The sequence below is a fragment of the Dreissena polymorpha genome, chromosome 3 (assembly GCF_020536995.1).
Source record: "Dreissena polymorpha isolate Duluth1 chromosome 3, UMN_Dpol_1.0, whole genome shotgun sequence".
NCBI classification, from domain to species: domain Eukaryota; kingdom Metazoa; phylum Mollusca; class Bivalvia; order Myida; family Dreissenidae; genus Dreissena; species Dreissena polymorpha.
Window position 1 is genome coordinate 139767666 of NC_068357.1, and position 18971 is coordinate 139786636.

Below are 18971 nucleotides of genomic sequence, written 5' to 3' on the forward strand. Positions count from 1 at the left end.
GCATGGATATATGGCATTTAGGATAAAAATAGGTCTCACGATTCCCTCGTTCGCTCGAACACACTTATTTATCTTATATTTACATCTTTGTTTCGAATATTATCAACAAACAAATCAACACAAAGCATGGCAAAAGTAGTATAAAGTGATTTCTATTACTTTAAAAGAATTTTTATTTCAAACTATAAGTTATATTTTTAACAGACTTGAGTTTTATATCGCTCTTTAAAAAAAAATTAATTGTCAGTGTACCATCTCTTGATGATTATGTAAATTTAATAATCTTAAAGAGGGTTGAAGTCAGAGAAGATAATATTGTCATCACGGATTAGCATATATTTTTGTAGTCATGAAATATACCAGTATTTAAGAACCTGCGTGCGCATATCAAACTTAGTGCGCGTTGGTCAGGAAGAAAACGAATAAGACAACCAATAACAGCTTCAGTATGAGTGATTTCCATGTCATTTCCGCCTTTATCGAGATTTTGATATTGTTCTATCTACAGACGTGCTTTATTGGCACGTCGCATAACATATTTAAGGGAATCAAATGTGAGCAACAAATCTCTCAGCAAATACAATAGATGGCTAATTTATATTTCAACCCATGTTTGTTCATCTTTATGTAATGTAGGCGTACGTGATATATCTAGTAAAATGGGCTGTTTTACAAATGACGTTTCCTCATCCGAGCAGCATCATCATCATTGCTTGTTCGGGTTACAAACTAATAGCATCAACAAGCTTAATTTAATAATGAATGTAAAGTTCGATGACTTTTATAATAAACGGCTTTGACGTTCAATAACGGTTGATACGTGTTGATTTCTACGCAAGGTCGTAATATCTGTTCATTAATTTTCAGGCAAAATATTTTTTCCACGAGTGTTGGAGACCTAAGTGAAATTTACAAATGAATAGTTTATAACATGTTTGTCGGCGATTAATTAGTAAATGATTCTAGAGATTCTCTCGTACAATTTTTTGTACGTTTTTGTGGCTCCCTGCTGAAGCGGAAAGGGTGTTTTAGTTTCATTACATTATATTGAATCATACCACTTATACCTGCAAAACCAACGATATCTCTCACATAATTTCATCGACTTTAAGAAAACTTATGACCGCCTGTGGCATGATGGCCTATGGTATGTTATAAGAGGATTCAAAATGACGGGACTGGTGCAAGTCATTCAAGAACTCCAGCAGTGGAGTACTTCTCAAGAGGCACCAGGGGGACTTATTCAGGACATCAGTAGGCGTCCATCAGAGATATCTGCTTTCTCCCGTCTTGTTCAACTTTTTTCTTGAAAATATATTGCAGGAGACTCCCCGTAACCAACACATCTCTATCTCTATCGGCGGAAGACCCATCTCCAACTTGAGATTGGCTGATGACGTTGACTCATTGGTTGCACCAGCAGTGAACTTCAAGATCTCACCAACATACTCTATGAAAGAGCAATGGCATAAGGGATGGAGGTAAGGACGGAGAACACGCAGATCATTGTGAACAGCACGACCAACACCATGACAGACATCACCATTCACGGCAATAATATATAAAAAGTGAGCAGCTTCAAGTATTTGGGCGCAACCCTGTCCAAGCATGGTACCAGTACGCGGAGTTCCGAATAAGAATGATGATGATGATGATAATGATGATGATGATGATGATGATGATGATGAGGAGGAGGAGGAGGAGGAATAGGATGAGGATGATGATGAGGATGATGATGAGGATGATGATGAGGATGATGATGAGGATGATGATGAGGATGATGATGATGATGATGATGATGATGATGATGATGATGATGATGATGATGATGATGATGATTTTACAATAATCACAATGTTATTCAATTTATTATGCTTTAGGATGTCATGCACAGGCCTTTATTTTTATCGCAATCACCGCATAACATCAAACTTAATTGACTGAAGTCAAAGTCTAGGCTACGAGGTCAAATCTTAGCCAGATTTTGTTCTTCTTTAACTCTGATGTACGCTTTGTGATCATCGTTGCACTTTTGTTTATATATTCAAAATATCGATTTTATATATAAATATTTGTATATCAAATATAGAACAACGAATGTTCATGTTAAAGCTCTGACGCAAGTTTTACTCATTGCAAATTACATTTTCAGTTTCTACAGCTTGAGACACCAACTCCGATTCTCTTTTCAGCGTATCTAGCAGGATAGGTTTGTCGGCACTCCAGTGAAAACAACAACAACGAAACACGTTTTACTAATGACTGCCGACTTCAGAAATTTACAATTAGAAAGCTTGGACTTTAACCATAGATTATAATTCATATGACACGAAAATTATTACTGATATTTATATAAAGATACATGTAGATATATAAGCATAAACACTTACTGTATGTTATGATAAACGCCGTTATTGTTATTCGCGTCCCTTGTATAATCTAAACAAAATAGTTAGTACATTATTAGAAAGCAAAGTATATTCTAAAATATAATTTTAAAACAAATCTGCAAGTTCGGTAAAGCTATGTATGTAATATATATATATATATATATATATATATATATATATATATATATATATATATATATATATATATATATATATATATATATATATTATTTTTACATATTTTAGACGCTAAATTTACACAACTAATAAGGTGTTGTTTCTGAAAAAGTATGCTTTCTTAACTGGTATGTGTTGAACAAATTCATAGAGAATACTAGGTTAGCGTTGAATACAGAGAAGTTTATGTTGCGAGGCTTAGAACGCCGGAAGCGCGAGCCTTGGCGAGCGCTTTCGGTGTTCGAGCCGAGCAACATAAACTTCTCTGTATTCAACGCTAATCCTAGTATTCTATTTATCCCATTTGATTTTTTCAACGTGACATTTAACATAAATAGATCTAATAACCTTAACAATAATTCTAATTCAGTCATAAAAGCGCTTAAAATCTAACAAATGTAACCATGCGTAGTGATATACATGTATTTGTTCTGGTACGCAAAATAGTCTTTAAAAAATTCACACACAAACTGTAAAACAAGTAAAAATATCACCATATGCCTACATTCAATTTAACGCAGTATGCGAATTTTAACACATTACGACCGCGAAAAGAAGATTTTACTTTACTATAATTTATTTTATTTTCGAAAGAAAATGATAAAAATCCAATATGGCGGCGATTGCTCCTGACAAAATGCTGTCGATGTCAACATACATGTACACCATCGACGACCTAGTTCTGGCTACCATAACTTTAAATGTCGCTTTTTATGATTTTTGACTGGCGCGACTTTGTGTAGGTCTGTCAATACTAAATAAACTGTACGCTGAAGTTTCTTTAGCTATCGAAGACCTTGACAATTTTGACCAGTAAACAGACAATTGCAGCGACTGACACTTTATTTGACAAAATATACAGGGCAATACGTTTTCCGACTTCGGACGATGAATTTAAGGACGCGCAGAACGTGTTTTTTATATAATGTTATGGGTATGCCGTGTGTGATCCGATGCATCAATGGCGCCCATGTTAAAATCATTTCCCCGAGAACAGGGAACGACAAAAGTACAAACAAAAATCAAAACACGTAAGAACTAGTATCTTACCTTTAGTTATCCTTTAAAATCCATCTAATAATCCATTTAACTCAATAATTGACGATTTTGCATCTAGGGTCATTAATAATTATTTTAGCATAGTTAAATAAAGACCCTTATGCCATTCTATCACTTTATTCAAATGAGTTTATGAACGCGATAAACTTTCTTCTTCGTCACACGCTACGTCATTTACTCTACATTTCTGCTGTTCAAATGAACCGGAGCAGTTTATCTAATAATAGCCGTTGGTAAACTCGGTTGCATTTGCAGATTTCTGCATACAAACATAATTATGTTTAAACTTGCACAATGTTTTATTTATCTATGGTAAATACACTTATTGTACGAGAAAATAATTTAATATATAAATACACAAAGAATGGAAAACATTCCAGTACACAACAGATAAATGAGTAGAAAATACCCGTGTAAAAAATGGGACGTTCCCAATTCCAGTGTGGTGCTATTTTTACCATCTTATACTTTACACAGTTCTATGCCTAACGTGAATTAAATAGGAAAGCAAACATAGCAGATTATTCATGAACTGTGCGATATGTGTATGGCTTGTTGTACATTCTTAATATTTAAGTTAAATGTCAAAAGTATATGCTTTGGTTATAAACAATGCACATTACACTAAATAATGTCGTATAATTTTGAAGCTCAAGTTTTGTCGACTTTGTTTCTTATGAAAAATCATTCAGTGGTAAAGTAAATATAAATAAAAAAAATAACAAAACAAAAATCGTGTAATTTTATATTTTATTTCAACATTTCTTTTGGTGAATATGTCATATATATTTTTTTCTGCAAAATATGCACATTTTCTTTTAATGGGTGACCTTAAAATTCGATCAATGAACCAAACAATATCGACCTAATTTTAGCGCATATCGCATGACGTCATTTAAAAAGTAGTCCGTGCACGCGACAGGTATATTCCACAGTGTTGAATACAAGCAAGTATATTCCACAACGTGTTATACCGTCAATGTCGCGGTGAAAATGGGATAAAATAAGTTTGCATTCCAAAATGGCAGAAATTTAGCATGTACGATTGGCGTTCATTTCTCGCTATATAAATAATTCCAAGACATTTTTGTTTGTTGTAAGCTTAGTTAGCCAAGACGAAAAAAGTACAGTGCAAGAATGACATTTATTGAAAGTTCGATCAGTTGCTGTATTTAACATTTAATTGAAAAATAAAAATACCCAATGTTTGTTTCGATTATATAATAACATCATGACGTCACTACGGTTTAAACCTTAAAATGACGTTATTGGAATAATCACATAGCGACGGCGTCATAAAGTTTTCATAAATAAAGAAGACAAGCGTAAGTTTTCGATGATGACGGTGACGATAGAGATGACCATCATGATGGTGATTATAGAGGTGACGATGACAATGTTGATAGTTCATTTGTTTTATGGATATGATAAACATGACGGTATTGTTGAAGATTATATATATTACGGTGATAAAGAAGATTATAAAGATAACGATGGTGATGAAGACGAAATAGATTACGATGGTGATGATCATGATACCGATGAGGATGGTGATGAAGCTGATAGAGATGAGGATGAGGGTGATGTAGATGATAGAAATGACGATGGTGGTAAAGATTATAGAGATGTTAATGGTGATGAAGATGATATAGATGACAATAATTAGAATGAATATAATAGAGATGAGGAAGAGGATGATGATGATGATGAAAATGACGACGGTGATGAAGAATATACAGATAATGTTGTTGATGAAGATGATAGAGATGACGATGCTGATGATGTAGATGATACGAATTTCGATGGTGATGCAGATTATAGAGAAGATTATGGGGATGAAGATAATAGGGATGAGGCTGATGATGACGATGATATAGATGACGTTGATTATGAAGATGATAGAGATGAGGATGATGATGAATATAATAAAGATAAAGATAGTGATGAAGATGATAACAGAAAAGATGGTGATGAAGATGATAGAGATGACGATTGTGGTGAAGATGATATAGATAATGATGGGGATGAAGATGTTAGGGATGAGGATGATGATGGCAATGATATAGATGACGATGATAATAGAGATGATAGAAATTAGGATGCTGATAAATATAATAGAGATGACGATAGTGATGAAGATGACAAAGTAACGATGGTTATGCAGATGATAGAGACGATTATGAAGATGATAGAGATGATGGTGTTTACAAGAACTGAACTTGAGATGAAAATAATAAAAATCGATGTTTTTGACTGGAATGGAAAAGGACAATAAAGTCAATGGTGGTACGAAACAACTAGTGATAGTTATATGTTATTTTGCATATGTCACTATAAACATATTTTACATATTTAAAATACTTGTTTATTTTGTAATTACACTTTATTCCTTGTTTTGATGAATGAACCAAATATGATTTATACCTAAGAGTTACATACTTATGTTGTTATGTGTTTCTGTGATAATTACTATGTCATTGGCGTCGCACTGAAGTGCGGCGACTCGTATGTAATACGTTTTGTTTTACGCTTTGAAGATGATATAGATGACAATAATGATGATGAATATGATAGAGATGAGGAAGAGGATGATGATGATGATGATGATGATGATGATGATGATGATGTTGATGATGATGATGATGATGATGATGATGATGATGATGATGATGATGATGATGATGATGATGATGATGATGATGATGACGACGACGGTGATGAAGAATATTTAGATAATGTTGTTGATGAAGATGATAGAGATGACGATGCTGATGAGGTAGATGATACGAATATCGATCTGTGATGCAGATTATAGAGAAGATCATGGGGATGAAGATGATAGGGATGAGGCTGATGATGACGATGATATAGATGACGTTGATTATGAAGATGATAGAGATGAGGATGATGATGAATATGATACAGATAAAGATAGTGATGAAGATGATAAAAGAAAAGATGGTGATGAAGGTGATAGAGATGACGATTGTGGTGAAGATGATATACCCGGTAGATAATGATGGGGATGAAGATGCTAGGGATGTGGATGATGATGGCAATGATATAGATGACGATGATTATAAAGATGATAGAAATTAGGCTGATGATAAATATAATAGAGATGGCGATAGTGATGAAGACGAAAAAGTTACGATGGTTATGCAGATGATAAAGATGATTATGAACATGATAGAGATGATGGTGTTTACAAGAACTGAACTTGAGATGAAAATAATAAAAAACGATATATTTGACTGGAATGGAAAAGGACAATAAAGTCAATGGTGATACGAAACAACTAGTGATAGTTATATGTTATTCTGCATAGGTCACTATTAACATATTTTACATATTTAAAATACTTGTTTATTTTGTAATTACACTTTATTCCTTGTTTTTTTTTATGAAATGAACCAAATATGATTTATATCTAAGAGTTACATACTTATGTTGTTTTGTGTTTCTGTGATAATTACTATGTCATTGGCGTCGCACTGAAGTGCGGCGACTCGTATGTAATACGTTTTGTTTTTCGCTTATGGGAGAAGTTATTTTACGGATGAATTTATATATTTTTGTTGTCAGAATATCTTGCATAGTGGTGATTTTTTGTGTAAATTAGTGTAAATAAGTACTGCATTTGTGCCTATAACATTTACTACAACAATTATTGCTAATAATACAAGCTAATTCTTTTAATTTATAACTGATCACAGGGATTGGGCAATAATAAAAGATCACAGGAACTGGGCAAACACGCGAACCGGTGAAACTATTTGGTTTTGTATAAAAACAAAACATAATCAAAATATATTTATTTAAATTTGGTTTCCTAACAATAGCGCAGACTTTTGCTGTTCGAGTTTTGGTTAACGCGTATTTTTTTCAATTTTACAAGACGACAGCGATTACACGGTTTATTTCTTTATTGATAACCGTTACACTACAGTCACTTTTTAATATCTTAGTTAGAAGGTGATTTTTCAAGCGGTTCCGTAGTGTAGTGGTTACACGCTCGCTTCACATGTGAGAGGCCCAAGGTTCGAGCCCCAGTAGAATTAAATTATTTTATTTGTGTTCTATGTTAACTTTTTGTTTTGATGTAGACATTTTAGTTTAAATAAATATGCTGTTTTAGTGTAACCTTTTTTGGTTCATATTATGATCATGAAATATATGTGTGAGAGAGTGGGGGAGGGTGGGGGGGGGGGGGTCGTAAACACATTAAAACTTTTACAGTGTTTTCATATCAATGAGAACTCAACCCTGTCGTAAGTGAGCAACGTAAGAATAAGTTCAGAATCATCTCCCCTTGAAGTTGAGAAAAATATGAAATTACGCTTACAAGATGAAGCAGATTTTTTTTAAACCTACACAGTACTGTTCCATTAATGAAAACTGCACACGGATGCCGGTAAAAAAGGAAACCAATGTAAATAAAATAAATATATATAAATATAAATAAACTATTAAATATTTTGGGGTTACAACACAAAATCATAGATAATGGTGATTTGGGGTTATAACACAACATCATAGATAATGGTTATTTGGGGGTTATTACACAAAATCATAGATAATGGTTATACCAGTATCTTTTTCTGTTTTGTTTAAAATAATCGGCCAATATATTAATATTTACAGTAGAAAAAAAAAATCGTTCCATTTAACTTCATTGAGTGCCTTTTACACTGAAATTACCGACTCCCTTTGATGCTTTGCATAAATACTTATATTGTATTTATGGAGGTATAAGGGAACCGCAATTTTGGGATTTCTATGGAATGCCAACTTTGTCAATTTAGATATTAATCTTTATATACTACGTATCAGTTTTGATCGACCGACCACTGTTTTCGTACACAAACACCAATAAGAAATGTCATAGGAAACAATGTTGTGCACATTTAAACTTATAAACATACGAATAGCCCGCAGCTTGAAATTGCAATTACTGATATTTTTTTAATCACGTGTTAGCAAAGACAAAATACTAGATTTTGTAATTCACTTATATTTTTTCTAAATTCGACTAGTTACCACTCTTAGAAACTATTGTATGGTAAAGCCTAGTGTGTCTATTAATAGTGCAAGTGTTTATTCAGAATATTGAACAATATATTAAATAATATATATTTTTATGTCAAGCTCATTTTTAAGTGTAAACAATATTGCCAGTAGACTTACGTTGTTAAATTTGTCAACTTAAAATAGTTTTATATAATTGCAGGATTTATTTGTGCAATCAATGAACTGTTTACTCATACTCATTGAATAAAAAAGTTTGGATGAAATTTCATCGGCCAAATAAATATAATACCCATCAAATGGAGATGCTGTAAATAAATAAGCTGCGTACACAGGTACATAACTTCTCTTTCTCAAAGATTTTCAAATGGAAAACAGTTCAGAAACAAGCACTAACTTTACCTTTCATGATTTACTAAAAACATTAACTGTATCTAAATGATTCTTAACCTCTTTTGAACTAACTTAATTGACATTCTAGGAAACCAGCGATGTAAACTCAGTTGATGTCAAGTCATACATAATGTGTACGGTCGATTCCTATACGCATTGGTAGTGCACGTCGCCCATAATTTTGAGAAACACACACAACACTATAGCAATTTAATTATAAATTATTTGTAACTTTTATTAATTCTGTTTAATGAAGTTTAATTTAAATGTGTGCCGGAAAATATCATCCCGTGATAAACACGTGCCCCAATAAATTCAAGTACAAAAATAATTAAATACAGTTGATCTTATTATTAGAATTATAAACGATCGATTGGTCATTGACGGCTCAGGTACTACTTAAATGTAGCCCGGTTACTCTAAAGTATACTTCAATGTACCCCGGATACGGAAAATATACAAAAAAGTACCAGGGAATTCTCACGCGTCATTGGTCGTTGTCGGCTGTTTATCCAAATTAATAATGTTCATATTTTGGTAAGTTCTGTTTTGTGAAATGGCCTCTATATTATCAAAATACAAAAAAATATGTTTAGGCAGGTTTTGTTCCAAGAGAATTGTGTTTCGTATTCCGTACCGCATTTCACGACATTGGATTTTGGATGGGAATAAAACTCTGGTACAGTCTAAATTGGCCTGGTACGTCCAAACATGTGTCATAAAAAACATATAGTACTAACCACGCTCTCCTCATGACAACTTTACCCCATGCTAAAAGCAATAAAATAACAATGATGTGGCCTTTCATTCTATATAATTCTGGCCCTATGACTAGATTTATATTAAACCTCAATATTTTGGGGAAACATTTGTACCGAATGCTAATCATTCGGACCAAAACACGATTTACGAAATCGAATGACTAGTCGTAGCGATTCCAATATGCATGAATATCACATATAATACTATTTTGGTCCTTCACGAAAATTTATACAAAACAGCTTTTCATTCAATTGATTTCGCAATTTATGACGTACCTCATGTGACGTCATTTCAATGACGAAACTACCTAGACTCTCTGGATTTTAGGACAACAACAAATCGGACTTGGAGTGTTTTATTTAACAGTTAGGCCTAAATATTTTGTTAAGCATCGAACGATTAGTGTGTGTGTTTACGATGGATTAATATAATATTATGAATGTGAATAACAGTGTTGAGATATAAAACTGGAATGAAACTGGTGAGACTGCATTTTCGATTTCGTTAAAATGTCGACTCGAATAACGCGATGTTTTGTTGAACACTTGATGAATTATGCCTAAATTTAAGATAAGCGTCAGTGAATGGTTCTTTAACTGTTTGAAGGAAATCGATGTTGAATTCAAATGGTAATTTCTTTGATGAATACGTCCTTCTTTTGTCAGTCGCTCAAAGAATGTCTATCCTCAAAGAATCGCCTGCTTACATCCAGTCCTTTTAAATGGAAAAGATGGATGGCGATGAAGAAATGTGTCCAGAATTTACTTCGTCGTGGAAGCAAATTAAATTTTACGAAAATAAACACGGTTATAACACAACTTCGGTGAGTAGAACAATAACCAGTAGATGATGTTTTACTTCTTTATGGCTAAGAATGAATGTGGACGCCATATTGTTCAGTATAAGCCGCGCGATCCCATTCGTTTCTGATATGAAAAATCGGCCCTACGGCTGATATAAGTTATATTGGCCCGCTAGATACGAATAACGGCCCGCTCGCGACGTCATTTTGTTACTATTTATAGTAACGATATGTGATATAAACGATAACACACGACAGAGCTGGGCCGGGCGTCTACAATCGGCCCTTGCCGAATAATGGCCCTCGGGCCAAAGGCCCTCGGGCAGTTATGTCGGCAGCGGGCCGATTATAGACGCCCGGCCCAGCTCCACCGTGTGTTATTGTCTTATTTACGAAATCGAATGACTAGTCGGAGCGATTCCAATATGCATTACCGCACCACAATTTGAAATACGTGTCGGATTCGCTCGACGATTTTTTAACTGTTAAATAACTACCACGTTCGAAATGCTGTCCCTAAAATCCACAGAGACTAGCCTTAACGGGTGTGTTTGTTTTCAGAAATTACGTCTCACGAGATACATAATAAATTACGTAACCAATTCGATGAACATTAAAGTAGGGAAAGCTGGAACGGTAATAGGATGATATGGTCTTTAAACGATCACACGCTGATGAGCTGGATCTGAAGTCTATATTCGGGCTGAGCGACCCACGGGCCGTTACTGGTATGTCGAAAGCGGGCCGACCAAAGAAGTCCGACCCGTCTCTGCAGTTTGTTATTGTCTAAATATTACATTATGTTATCTATAAATATTTGTAATATTATAAGGCAGCAATTAATTATTATTTTGAAAAACAAAAACAGGCTAATATGGTACAACACTGTGCGCAAATGCATTAAGTCGCGTTTTCCAAGAACGAGGCTCATATGCATATTTCCGACATTGCAGATCGTAATTCAACGCCCGCGTTTGTAAAGAACAAATATCAATCTAATAAAAAATGTTCACTGCATTCTGTTTGAACTCGATATAAAATTTTATCGAATCGATCATTGCCGCTACCTCCGTGCAGCTATATAAGTATATCTGAATATCTGTATAATTAATCGGCCAATGGTCAGGTTTCAACGACCTTGTATTTTATGTGCACGAAGGGATTATTTAGCAGCAGCTTTAGTTTTCCCTAGGGTTAAAGTACACAAAGAATAATAAGCGTTTGACTTAGTTCAAAGAAATTTCATGTTTGAAACTCTATACTTCCTAATTAATGAAAAAACCGTTGTTGGAAAAGACGTGTTAAAACACTCTTCTCCCTGTGGTAACAGTTGTTACGGAGGTTAAACCCAGGACACCCAACGCATTGGCATAAAGTTCGGTAGCAATCGTTGGTGTTACATCAGTGGCAATTTTTGCAATAGTTTGTCTAACCTACAAACATATAATATTTAAGAAAAGACAGAACGTTTTCTATTTTGATTGATGTAGGTATTTGTAACGAAAGCGAACATTTCAGTGTATGGTTCGAGGCTATTGGCGGAAAATTTCTCCAACATTATATTTGCTTCATTTAATGGTCAATAAAGGTGTAAACCTGGTTGCGACAGCTACGCCGAAAAAGAAAAGTTACATAAAAAAGAAAAGATCTTCAAGGATTTTGCTCTTGACTGCAGTGTCGACCGTGAACCTTTGTGGGGTGGGGGGTGGGGGGGGGGATTGCATTAGGCAAAAGGCATCGATATGTCGGTATATGTTGCACCAATTAAAAAATTGTTAAGCTGTGCCGAGACAGCGAGTATACAGTGATCTGGATTCGAACCTGGAATGTCGCGGCCACAACGCGTAGTACTAACTAGTATACGATCACGGCTGAGTGCGCTGAACTGGTCTCATCAACCAGTAAAAAGCCTCATCAACGGTATTGTCATTGACTACAGATAGAACACTATCCCTTCTGTCAACACCCGGTTACGATGGTCTTATAAAATAGATTAGGCTAATTGGTTGTCACTACGTGGTGCCGCGCTTCCGTGACAAATGGTGTGATCGAAGACTCCGATTCCCCTCTGGGCATTTTCTAGCTTGTCAAGACATGCTTTTTGCTGTCATCAAGAATGTGATTGTTTTTGTTCCACAACTATTGATATAAAAAACATAGATTGCTTTATATAATTATCCTGACTTGGTATCAAAAACTCGATGACCTAATATCAGAAAATAAGACCGATAACACAACAGTCGAAACCCGATGGCTCGAACTCGTCGGGACCGGCAACAAAAGTTCGAGCCATCCGGAATTCAAGCCATCCGAATTTTAATAAACTTTTGTTAACGAACAAGTCTGCAGTACATTTTCACCTCCAGTTTAAGAGTGCACATGTTGCTTAAAGTCCGTACTACTTTCTGCTTTTGAATTAATAAGAACCAAACATACTTAATACTTTTATTTACCAATATGTTAAAACAGTAACAAATACAATCAAACAAATATCATATAGTAAATGATATCAGCACGTTTTAACGTATCACATTTTCTGGTACTACAGAGCACTAAGGAACAAAACATGCGTCAGCACTTTATACACATCATTTACATACGAGACAGTTTAACATTTATTAATCTATTTATATTTTTGAAGAATAAAACATTATGTCAGTCTGTGTTGCGTTCCTTAGCTGTCGTAGAAAAACGAAGCTTTCCATTACATCCAAAATGTCATCTTTTACTCGAATCAATTAACGATTAAGTGGATGACATGTTTGCAACTGATGTTAAATCAATTATTGAGTGACTTTAATCAAACGGTCCTAATCGATTAACAGTTTATGATTAAAATGCACCCCCCCCCCCCTTGGAACGTCGTAGATGCATTTTTGAGGGTATTCTAACACAAAATTGATACAGGGTGGGTATGATAGCAAGTACAGCTTTCGTTGTGTATGATTGTTTAGCCAAATATTGTCTCAAACGTTCCAAGGATGACCTAAGCGTTTTCAATGTGTTTGTACTACGATATATTGGAGTTCACGCGGCGATCATCAGCGATGTCAATGTGTACATACTGCATTCTTGACGTGTCTTCTATGGCTCTACTTCGACCTTGACGGTTGAGCTTCGACTGTTAACTACGATCAGACAGCCTCCACGTTTCGTGTATGAACAGGTAAATGCGGATGATTTTTTAATATTAATGTATCAAATTGTGAAGACTTTAGTTAAATTGATTTCACTATTTGGACGTTATGCCCTAGTAGGAAGGCCGTGTGAGCTGAAAAAGCAGTCTGGAAACCTATACCATCTCGTGAGATATGCAAATGGACGTAAACAGAGTCTGCTGACGGTATCGGACGTATAGATAGCCCAATAAAGGCCAAAAAGGACGGAACATCAAGGGCGACTTAAACCAACCAATCAATAATCGGCAGCGACGCAACGGTGACCACACTACGATCTTGGCGTGTCTTATACGACACAATGGCTGTGAGCTTGCTTGGCATGCATGGCCTCGGCATTTATTTCACGATCCTACTGCATTCTAGCTAGTACGCCGAAAGATCTCCAAACGTCCTAGTCTAATTTGAACTTGTTCGATGTATCAATAGTTCGGTCGCCACCTTGTGCGTTCTTGGTGTTTGGACGCCGTCTGCGACCTCGCGGCATCCATCCCGCCGAGAACTGGGTTTTCGTAAAAACGTTAAAAGAATGCGTGTCCGGTTTTATTATAAATTTTATACGAAATCGATGAAATTCATTCTTGATGTCCACAAAAACTACATGTTTAAGATATACTATGAAAATGCAGTACTTTTAAAGGAACATATACTTTTAAAATTCTCAAAAAAGCATATCAGTGATAATGTATGTAATGTCCAGTGAAAATTATTCATCAGTAACTGCTATGCATTTAATATATTGCGCTGATCTGATTTGCTACAATTAAATCATGATCAAACTTTGAAAACATAAGAAAGCGAGAAACGCTGAACCAACAAGTGAATACAATATGTCGTAAAACACGTTACATACTTTGCATAAATCGGCCCTTGCGTTCGTCCAAAGTATATAGATGTATATAAACGCAATGTTATGATCGACATCGTTATTGTTTATCGCGTCGCACGTATAATTAAAAAAAGTTATAGTACATGTATACATGTGAAGTTATATTATAAGAACGCACATAACGTTCTAAGCATAAAATAAAATAAAAAATCTATGCAAAATTATTGTCGGTTGTATTTTGTGTGTAATAGACATTCTTACTATTCATTTTAAACGGAATACAACTATTAACGTTTTGTTACTGTAAAAGTGTACATCCTTAACTGATATTTCTTTAACAAATGCAATAAGTTTGCATTCCCAAATTGGCGGAATTAAGCAAGTTAAATTAGCGTTCAAATTCCATGCTTATTAAATAATCCCAAGATGATATCAGGAAGCCTCTTTAGCCACGATGAAAAAAGTTCAGTGCAAGAATGACATATGATGAAAGTTCGATCAGTTGCTGTATTTGACATTATTCGAAAAACAAAAAAAACGCATATAATAATATAAAGTCATGACGTAATTACCGTATCAACCTTCTATGACGTCATTTCCAGTAATCGCATAGTGACGGCGTTACAAAGTTTTCATAAATAAAGAAGACGAGCGCAAATTTTCGATGATGACGGTGACGATAGAGATGACCATTATGATGGTGATGATAGAGGTGACGATGACAATGTTGTGCATTTGTTATATAGATATGATATACCTGACGATATTGTTGAAGATTATATAGATTACTATGATAAAGAAGATTAAAAAGATTACGATGTTGATGAAGGCGATAGAGATTACGATGTTGATGAAGATGATAGAGATGAGGATGGTGATGAATATGATCAATATGAGTAGAAGCTGTTATAGATGGCGATGTTGATGTTGATGATAGAGATGAGGATGGTGATGTGGATGATAGAGATGAGGATGAGGATGATTTAGATAATGATGGTGATGTAGATGATAACGATGACGATGGTGATGAAGATGATATATATGACAATGGTGATGAAGATGATAGAGATGAGGATGAAGATGATAACGATAACGATGGTGATGTAAATGATAGAGATGACGATGGTGATGCAGATGATAGAGATGAGAATGGTGATGAAGATGATATAGATGACAATAATGATGATGAAGATTATAAAAATGATGTTGATGATGAAGATGATAGAGATTACGACGGTGATGAAGAATATACAGATGACGATGTTGATGAAGATGATAGAGATGACGATGATGGTGATGTAGATGATAGAGATTTTGATGGTGATGATGATGATATAGGTGATGATGGGGATGAAGATGATAGGGATGAGGATGATGATGACGATGATATAGATGACGATGATTATGAAGATGATAGAGATGAGGATGAAGATGATATAGATGACGATGTTGATGTAGATGAAATAGATGACGAAGGCGATGAAGATGATAGAGATGACGATGGTGATGAAGATGATAGAGATGAGGATGATGATGAAAATGATAGAGATGACAATGGTGATGTAGATGATAGAGATGACGATGGCAATATAGATGATAGAAATGGGGATAAGGATGAAAAATAATAGGGATGAGGATGATGATGAAGATAATACAGATGACGATGATAATGAAGACAATAGGGGTGACGATGGTAATGAAGAGAGAGAGAGAGAGAGAGAGAGAGAGAGAGAGAGAGAGAGAGAGAGAGAGAGAGAGAGAGAAGGCGATGGTGATGTAAATGATAGAGATGAGGATGTTGATGAAGATGATAGAGACGACGATGGTGATGAAGATGATCGAAATGACGATAATGATGATGAAGATGATACAGATGAGAATGTTGATGAAGATGATAGAGATGTCGATGGTGATGATAATGATAGAAGTAACGATTGGTATGACGATGATAGAGATGACAATGGTGATGAAGATGATAGAGATGACGATGTTGATGAGGATCTTAATGATGATTATGATGACGATGATTTAGATGACGATGATTTAGAAGATGGTAGGGATGAGGATGATGATGAGGATTATAGCGATGAAAACGGTAATAAAGATGACAGAAGTAACGATGGTAATGAAGATTATAAAGATGGTGATGACGATGATTGAGATGGGGATGGTGTTTACGAGGACTCAAATTGAGATGAAGATAATAATTATAACGAATTCGATGAATCAATTGAAAATGATGATATAGATGACAATCAATATATTGGTCTGGAATGGAAAAGACAATCAAGTCGATCGTGGTGCGAAATAACATGTATTTTTTTTGCATATGACACTATTAACATAATTACATACATGGCACTATTAACATATTTACATACTTGTTTACACTGTCTTCCTTGTTTATTTGTTATCTGAAATTACATTACAGAAACGTATATATATTATACTTTAAATTAATATATACTGTTGCTGGTATGAGACTCTGTGATAGTTACTTTGTCATATTTTAATATGTATAATGAAACCGCAATTTTTATGCATGTGTATCTATGGATCGCCAACTTGGTCAATCTAGATATTTAACTATATATACTATGTATCAGTTTTGATCGATTGACCACTTTTTCGTACACCAACACCAATAAGAAATGCCATAGGAAACACTCTTGTGCACATTTACACTTTTGAACATACGAACAGCCTGCAGTTTGAAAATGCAATTACTGGTCAAAACTTAGATCACGTGTAAGCAAAGACAAATTATAACATTTGTTGATTCACTATTTTTTTCTAAATTCTACGTCACGAGTTACCACTTTAACGAAACTATTGGTTAAGCCGTGTGCGTCTCTAAATACATATATTGTAGTTTATATTAATAATAGTGTACAATAAAATAAATGATATATTTTGGTTAATGGCAAGCTCATTTTTCAGTGTAGATCTATTTAAACCGATGCTTTTCTTATGTAGTAATGTACCGTGGTGTTCTGACCGTTTTATCTGTGTGGTTGATTACGCTCGATTGGTCATTGCCGGCTCGGGTACTACATAAATGTACGCCGGGTACTCAACTATACTTAAATGTACCCCGGGTACCAAAAAAATACTGCAACGTACCCGGGAATGCTAACGCTAAATTGGTCGTTGTCGGTTGTTGTTTTTTTTTCAAATTAATAATGTTCGTATTAATGTCAATAATCTGTTAGAAGACCTCTATAGTATCGAAACTCTTGCTCAAAAAAGCATTTTGATTAAGTTTTTTACAACATCGGATTTTAGGCGGGAAAACAACTCGGGAACAGTCTAAATTGGCTAGGTACATATGTTAGTATCAATCTCTTGCACGACGGTTACATTACATTCATAGTATGTCAGAGCAAGGAACGACAACTCTGCGTGGAGATTGATGTTAGTATATTCTCCGTTCATGTATGTAGTACCCGAGCCGAAAATGACCAAACGAGCGTCAATAACAAAATTTGGTAACTGGTATAATGACAATAGGCTAATTATCACTGGTGCTTCTGTTTGCAAATAACATAGTTTTAATGCATTTTCGCCACTGAATGGGATAGTATTATACACACACTTACAATGACATTGAGTGAACAGGTGATGGACTATCAAAAATTTCAATAATCATATAGAGAATAGAGAAAAGTTTAAGTTGCCAGGCTTCGAACGCCGGGAGCGCGAGCCTTGGCGAGCGCTTTCGATGTTCGAGTCGAGCAACATAAACTTCTCTCTATTCAAAGCTAATCCTAGTATTCTATTTATCCCATCGCATTTCTACTTAACAACTAAAATACCAAACAAACGTGGCATGTTTGGAAACAGCAAAAATAATGAAACACAGCGAACGATTGTGTGTTTATTAATGACGTCATTTGTCCGTGCACGCGACAGGTTTATTCAACAAGATGGGATAGAGGCTAGTCTATTGCATGGAGTGTTCTACCGTCAATGTCGCGGTGAAGATGGGATAAAGTATGTTTGACTCCATCTTAGAAATGCGTACAGTACCAATTTAAACTGTCCACAACAGCAACAAAAGAATATCCAGCATTTCAAAAAGAGAATAGAATCTACTAGGTTAGCGTTGAATAGAAATAATTTATGTTGCGAGGCTTAGAACGCCGGGATGAAACACAGCGAACGATTGTTTGTCTATTAACGACGTCATTTGTTCGTGCACGCGACAGGTTTATTCAACAAAGTGGGATAGAGGTTAGTCTATTGCATGGAGTGTTATACCGTCAATGTCGCGGTGAAGATGGGATAAACACAATTTCTAAAAATTTACATTCACTACATGTGCTCATAAGAAAATATGCGGATATGTTAGTGCT

General features: G+C 34.9%; 1 protein-coding gene and 1 long non-coding RNA gene across 2 annotated transcripts; both read left to right on the top strand.

Moving 5' to 3' along the window:
- Nucleotides 1-4928: 4928 nt before the first annotated feature.
- Nucleotides 4929-7769, top strand: LOC127871676 (uncharacterized). The gene is made up of 2 exons (XR_008045501.1): nucleotides 4929-5912; nucleotides 6435-7769. It is a non-coding gene; the product is annotated as an uncharacterized LOC127871676 (long non-coding RNA).
- Nucleotides 7770-11260: 3491 nt separating this feature from the next.
- On the top strand, nucleotides 11261-16776 carry LOC127872641 (prostatic spermine-binding protein-like). Its single transcript, XM_052415971.1, has 3 exons — nucleotides 11261-11339; nucleotides 15835-15954; nucleotides 16481-16776. The coding sequence occupies exons 1-3, from the start codon at nucleotides 11261-11263 to the stop codon at nucleotides 16774-16776; spliced, it is 495 nt and encodes a 164-aa protein (XP_052271931.1).
- The last annotated feature ends 2195 nt before the right edge of the window (nucleotides 16777-18971 follow it).

Bases quoted from the DNA above. Each gene is read 5' to 3' on its own strand.
- LOC127872641 (XM_052415971.1), top strand. From the start codon at position 11,261: ATGGTCTTTAAACGATCACACGCTGATGAGCTGGATCTGAAGTCTATA. The intron at 11,340-15,834 runs GTATGTCGAAAG...TTGATGATGAAG, and splicing joins CGACCCACGGGCCGTTACTG to ATGATAGAGATTACGACGGT. The intron at 15,955-16,480 runs GTGATGATGGGG...ATGATGATGAAG, and splicing joins TGGTGATGATGATGATATAG to ATGATACAGATGAGAATGTT.